General features: G+C 32.4%; 1 protein-coding gene across 1 annotated transcript in view; it reads left to right on the top strand.

Moving 5' to 3' along the window:
• The first annotated feature begins 655 nt into the window (after positions 1–655).
• Positions 656–6,937, top strand: part of LOC108753723 (hemicentin-2) — a 225,837-nt gene continuing 219,555 nt past the window's right edge. The window contains exons 1-2 of the mRNA XM_018495583.1: positions 656–726; positions 850–1,025. Coding sequence (XP_018351085.1) covers positions 970–1,025 — 56 coding nt within the window. The 5' untranslated portion in view covers positions 656–726; positions 850–969. The remainder of the gene's footprint in view (positions 727–849; positions 1,026–6,937) is intronic.

Here is a 6,937-nt window from a genome sequence, read left to right as displayed (position 1 = left end):
TGGAGCATGCGACACAAACAAACCTCGAGTTTCGTTGCGGAATGTACGCCGGATTGTGAAGGTGCCTTGTGTGTGTGTGTGTGTGTGTGTGTTCGAAAGAGCGACGAAGGTTATAATTTGTTTTCGCGTGGCAGGAAGATCAGTCTCACAATACTCGCCTTTCGGTGTGTAATGTTTCCAAGAATTCCGAGGTCACGGTTCTGCGTTTCGCGTATGTTTCGCCAATCAACTGCGAACGAGTGTCGGGAGTATCGAATCTAATGGCGCATTATCATCGCGGGAGTGTCGAATACCGCGTACAAGAGCGATTAACTCGATGATCGTAATTGGGGCAAATGCGTCGTTTCATATTGTCCTTTCAGTTGAAAGCGATCGAACATCGAAAACATGTGGATTGATCCGTGCGCGATATCAATCTGCTTACTCCCGGAATACAAGGATTCCCGAGCGATCCATCGCGTATCACGAAGTTGTCGCTAGGTCCGCGACACCCGCGTACCGCTGTGAAGTTGCCGCGTACGTGAAACGGTCAAACTGTTCGAAACTAGTTGATGCCGGGCGAAATGACGAACGCGTCGATGTGTGTCGCGTTAAGCCGGAAACATTTTGAAGAGCACATAGGCAGTATAGGAACAGGAAATCACGAATTTCAACCAAACGAATATCAAAAACCAAAGATGTAAATGGCAGTGCTGCGCGATCCGTGTATCAAAATGATCAATAAAGGTAAGAGAGAGAGAGAGAGAGAGAGAGAGAGATCGTAGAAGACGGCCATGCCATCTCTATCTCTTTTCATTCAACGATGTAATGGGAGAGAGAATTTGTTTTATGTATGCGATATGTTTTAAGCCTGGGATTGCCACGCGAGACGCAGCCGTGAACGTCGTGATCAGCCGCTTTTTTCCCATCGATTTGTGTATGCGCGAATAATCGGAGAAATGAAGCGGGAAAACAGTGACTCAGCTTGCAATGGGTAAATATTTCCGAGGAACGGAACGGCCGACGAGGAGACGGCGAATCAACTTGTGAGTAAATTCATATTCGCGTGAGATGAATCGTTCATTTCATTAAAGATTCAACACCTTTTTTATTATCGTAATTTTATCTCGCTCATCCTCGATGTGTTGTTGAAGTAAAATCCGAGTTCGTTATATAACAAAGTATAGACTTCTTTTATTCTCTGTGCTCTGACTTTTTATGTGCACAAACACATCGCAAGAAAAGTGGATACAAGTGAAAAATATAAAATTATTCCGGAGAGAGAAAAGAAAATTATATATTTTAAAATTATTTATTACGACATAAATTAACTAGATTATAAATTGCTTGTTCCAAGTCATTTAAAAGTAATGTAGATATTAATTTTGTTATAGTGTTATAAATGTTATTCCTAAAAACTATTCCTATTTTAATTTGTAATTTTTCTTTGGAAAGTATTTGAATTTAATATATGTTACTTTTCGTTGATTAAAGGTCGATATCTTTAGAATACAATTTGCACGTAATACAAATTTTAAAAAATTCAACTTATTTATTATTTCACTTTTCTTGCGAGGATCTATTGAAATATATCAAAATAGAAATATTAAATTATAGCAAATATAATATTTGCTTGTACCAAAAAATAGTTTTTTAAAGAATAAAGAATAAAAAATATTTTCAATTTTATTACTTATAATTAAGTATATACAATATAATATATATATATATAATATAATTAAATAAAATTGATTTCTTTTACTTTTATGATTTGAAATAATTTTTAAATGCTTTAAATAATTGTATTGGATTTAATTGTATACATATATAAAATTAATAATCAATATTATACGCACAAATAATAATTACGCTCCAATGTGCAATATTTCATGTCGCAACACATTGATGAAAAAGAAGACTATATAAGAACAATACAATTCTATAAATATTTACGTAATTATTACAAGAAACGCAACATTAAAAAAAAACCTATTTTACGGAACGTGTAAATTTTAATATCTCTACGTTGCAATTTCTCTGCAACGATATATTTCACGCATCGTTATGATGTGGCGATTTGTTTCGGTGTGACCTGCATATCGCATGATCAATAAGATATCTGCGATGGCAGAGCTAAAGCTACGAAATTAAGTTATGAAAAAACACATCGTGAATGATATATTTAACTTTCAATCCGTATATTTACGAATCGGTAAAAATATTTCATTTGCGCATATATAATACATTATGATATTTTATTTCTGCTTTTATGGTTTTACAACGACACTAATATAAGCTCGTTAAACATTACAATAATCCGTTGAATGATTGCACGTGATCAATTAATTACCGAATCTGTTAATTCTCTTGATTGTATGATCCCTTTGTAATTTATCATATTTTAAGGTTATTGACTTCGAAATTTAATTTCAGACGGAATTACAAATTAATTACAAATAAATTTATCCATTTTGTCTGTAAATTCGTATACTAGCGATATAATTTCGTATAAACAGTTTAAAAAAATCGTGAAAATTACACAAGAAATATATTACTAAACAACTAACAATTTCCTTTTTGAATTTAGTTTAGCTCATGGCACATAAAATTTAGCGATTGATTACTCCCGCTGTGTATAATACGAATGCACGATCATCACGATATGAAACGCGAAAGAGCATTACGCGCAAGCGACTATTCATTGCCAGAGTAATAAATTACACTTGCAAATGGCATTACTTTCGATTATTCGCTCTAGCGCTTCCTCAAAACTTGATCAAATTAACAAACGAACAAATTAACGTTCGGCTGTCCACTAACTGCTGCGTAAACGTTACGCTTTTGCAGTCGTCGGCGTTAGCTGTTGCTATAATAAAAAGAGGGATGATGTCTCCCAACGGTAATTCGTGAATAATTTGCGGGAACAAATCGCGATAATGATCCGCTTTCAAAACTGCAACTGATAAATTAAACAAATGTCCCGTCGATCTGTCGATCATTTTCGCATTGTCTCCTGCGCGGTATTGATCACCATTCATCCATGCGGTATTTTCTCTTAATACGACTTTCCATCATGAAATCCTCTACAGTTTACAGTTTGATAAACGACAACAACCATGGCCGACGAGAGATGATGTATCTCGAGGTCATTCGGATCGCATATCGCCGCTCGTTAATAAAACGCAGCCTCCCAATTTTGCTTCGTAACGCCGCGGACTAACAAATCACGAAATACCATTATTTCCCAATATACATTTGCATGTCGCGGGTAATTAAATAATCATTTCTATCCACTCGAAAATAAACACCTCGATCTCGCTTGTGACATTATAATCGCACTTTGAATTAATTCCTATCCGCAAATGTGGAAGCGTACAATGAAAACTATTTCCTTTTTTTTTTTTCCAAAGTTGGAAGTTAAATATGAATTTGCAATTATGTTAATGGTTATTCGTACATTGCAATTTTATATTAGAATACGTTTATTAGTAATTAAACACGTATAACTGCGATACATTATTAAAATCATTAAAAAATGATTATGCTCGGATAAAATAATTTGTCCTGTTAATTTATTTATAACTACAATTTTACCATTTTCATCTCGTGACGATTTTATAATGATCTTTTATGAATACTATAATATTGACATGTTTAATATTTTGTACACTTATTATATTTTAACATACTGCTATACATGGGCGAGTTTTTAATTCATCGATTGATCAATCATATTATGCGCAAATGCAACTTTTACGGAACAAAATTATATTTGCCCACAATGCGATTGATCAATCGATGAATAAAAAAATTCGCCCTATATTATGGATATTCTGAAACGTAAACGATAAATCGTAGAAACGGTTTTGATTTTTACATACCGTTATATATTAGTTCTCCAAGCGCGACTCCACTTTTATCCACGGTAGAACGAAGGATTTGGTTCGACATATACACAGCGAGGAAATGTAATTGATTGGGGACTCGAATATTACTGAATGAAAACGACTTTACATTTCGCCACGGTAGTCCTTCTTAATTGGCTTATTAGTCGTGAAAGTCATGATCGAGCTAAACGACGAGGACTGTCCTTCGGCAATGCTCTGATGTGGTAGATTGAAAATTTGATCGACGGTTCAGGGATGTCGAGGCCATCGACGACGGATATATCCTCGTCGATTCGACGAATGATCATTGAAAAACACGGTCACTTGTTCAATTTAGATCTCGTTTTATTCTTCGGGATCGGCTCGGTGTAACACGCGAAGCGGCATTAACGCAGATTTGATTTCTATCGCGTCACACAGAAGAATTTCTAACTATTACCTCGTGCGAACGCTAAAATTTGCATGACGCCGTTGTACGCTCAGCATGTTTTGATAAAATTTGAAGCCATATTCGGAATGAATGCGATGATTATCGATTATTATTATCAAGCAAATTTATATAGAACTGCTTCAATTTTAAATTGTAGTAAAATTCTAGAGGCGCATTAATTTTTCGCAAAAGTGTGGTACAATGAAATTTTGAATTTTGAATCGAATTTGTATTCATATTCAGTCAGTTGATATCATTTTTGTGAGATTTTTTTTATGATTGAAATGTTTTATATTAATGTGTTAACCATTTTTAATATTCATTCGTTTTTTAGTAAAAAGAATGTAATATTTGAAACACCTTTTTTATGCACTTGGCGTATATTTTTTTTTTTTAATATATTTTTTAGTAGGGATACCTATAACTATATATATATAGAAATATTAGAAAGAAAAATACTTTCTGTAATATAAAAAATCAAATTTCTTTTCTTTTTCATTCTCTTGCCAGTAATTTTGGGGAAAATCTAGTTATTATTGAACGATTATTCTTCTATAATTTTAACAATGACGGAACATGAAATTTTATATGAATATGCAAAACACAAAATACTTACAACTTGTACTTCGTGTGAAAATTATTTCGAGCTTTCTTCGAAGTTATAAGAGGGTCAAAACAGGTTAATTAGCAATTTGAAGTTTCACCACTTTCTCTAGTACCTATCCGTTACTCTATTTTGGTGTAACAAGCCGTTGTGTAGCTATGAATTAACATGTGCTAATTCTAAACTTTATATAAATTTATTCTGTTTAAACATAGAATGCTGCATAATAGGTAGAAGGTTCTTTCGATACCAATTGCGATTACTAGAGAATAATTTTAATAGCATATAAGCACAACAACGTGAAAGTACTATTTATTATTACATTTTCTGAAAATTTCTACAGACATATAAATAAAATACTGACATTGAAACAAGTCAATAGAATGAGACTATAAAGTAAAAAACTTAATATGATGTTGGTGTCTCAAAAATATATAATAAATATGTAATAAATATTCCTGTAAAAGAATATCTATAAAGGTTTTTATAAAAAAAAGGAGGAAAATAGTTAGTACATAAACTTAACAACATAGTTGATCTGATATTTTTTAATAATTTTTTACACACTTATTATTTATGCAAATAATGTTGAGTTTCCAAATAATAATTCTGATTTTAATATTTAATTTATTCATTTCTATAGAAACAAAAAATCAAATAAAACTGATCTAAGCACTTCTAAATATTTTATTTCATGAAATAATTAATTCCTTGAATATATCACGGTTTTATAAAAATTTCAATTCTATTGTCTGATGTTGAATATTTGTAACTTCTGTGTAAAAGCTGCTTATAACTTAATATTCTTTAATATTCATTATTTAATATTAAAAAGTTTATGTAATTATTACGTTACATTCATATATACATAGAAAAAAATGAATTCTTGATTCACGTATATTTTTATTCTTGAATGCTATTTACTTTCATTTAAGTATAAAATGTTCTCTTCAATTATAAATATTCACTGGCATCAATAAATAGATTTATTATTTAAAGTATACTTTATTCTTAAAATTGTATTCTTCTTTCTAAAATCATTATATAGTTCTAACAAACTCAATCGCGCGCATTATTTACAAACTATTTATTCTTGGATTAAGAATTATAAATTTGAAAATTCGCCGGCAGATAGCAACAGTGTGTATAAGGACCCTTCAATAATATCAAGATGTCGGAAGTGCATGGATGTAGTGAATGATGATTAACGGTGATTTTGTGAGTGAACTATTGCATTCATGGAATACCTCTAAATGTGATTCAATTTTTAAGGGATAAAATTTACAGCTCGTCCTAATGTTTCTGTCAGTTATATTGCAAATGGGGATGCGCGAACAGTCGGCCGACTTTGTCACTACGACGTGACGAAGAGGCGCCTATACACGCGGGCGGATTCGCGGATCTGCTATCCACAGTTAAATGGGTGAGATGAGCAATGAATCCGTCGCGATGGATCCGCCTGTATACGCAGCGTTCTCTATCATTGTGACGAGGTTGATTGTCTGTTTGCATCCTTATTTGCAATACGGCTAACGGAGGCTGCTAGAACAGTCTCAGCATTTCACTTGCTTTTGAGCTACATTAGTAGAGGGTATAATCCAAGTTTGATTCTCAATTCAATTTTTTCTTGGAAGCTTGTATCCCGTGCACATTAAGAGGCGTGCTCTATAAATGTGGCACTTCATTTATAAAGTTATCGTCACTCATTGCAGCATTGGTTTCTGTTATCTTGATGTTATTAAAAAGCATAGCTGAGGGTTTGAAATAAGTTGACAAAAGGTATCATTAAAAAAAAACTAATACTAATATAAGCATCTTTAATGTTGAACGAGTGCAACTTCTTTTATTGATATAAAATTTGTTTTGGACTAAGAATAAAATTTATTTTATTTTACTTTATTTATTTTATTATTAATCGGAAATTGTTTATTCTTGGCGCTATTCTAAGCATAAAATGTTCTTAGATTAAGGCATTTATACATTTCTTTAAGAATTCATTTGTGTGTGTGTGTGTGTGTGTGTGTGTGTGTGTGTGTG

Source organism: Trachymyrmex septentrionalis, unplaced genomic scaffold, assembly GCF_001594115.1.
Source record: "Trachymyrmex septentrionalis isolate Tsep2-gDNA-1 unplaced genomic scaffold, Tsep1.0 scaffold70, whole genome shotgun sequence".
Classification (NCBI taxonomy): domain Eukaryota; kingdom Metazoa; phylum Arthropoda; class Insecta; order Hymenoptera; family Formicidae; genus Trachymyrmex; species Trachymyrmex septentrionalis.
Note: the sequence above shows the minus strand (reverse complement) of the source record. Positions and strands in the feature narration are given on the sequence as shown.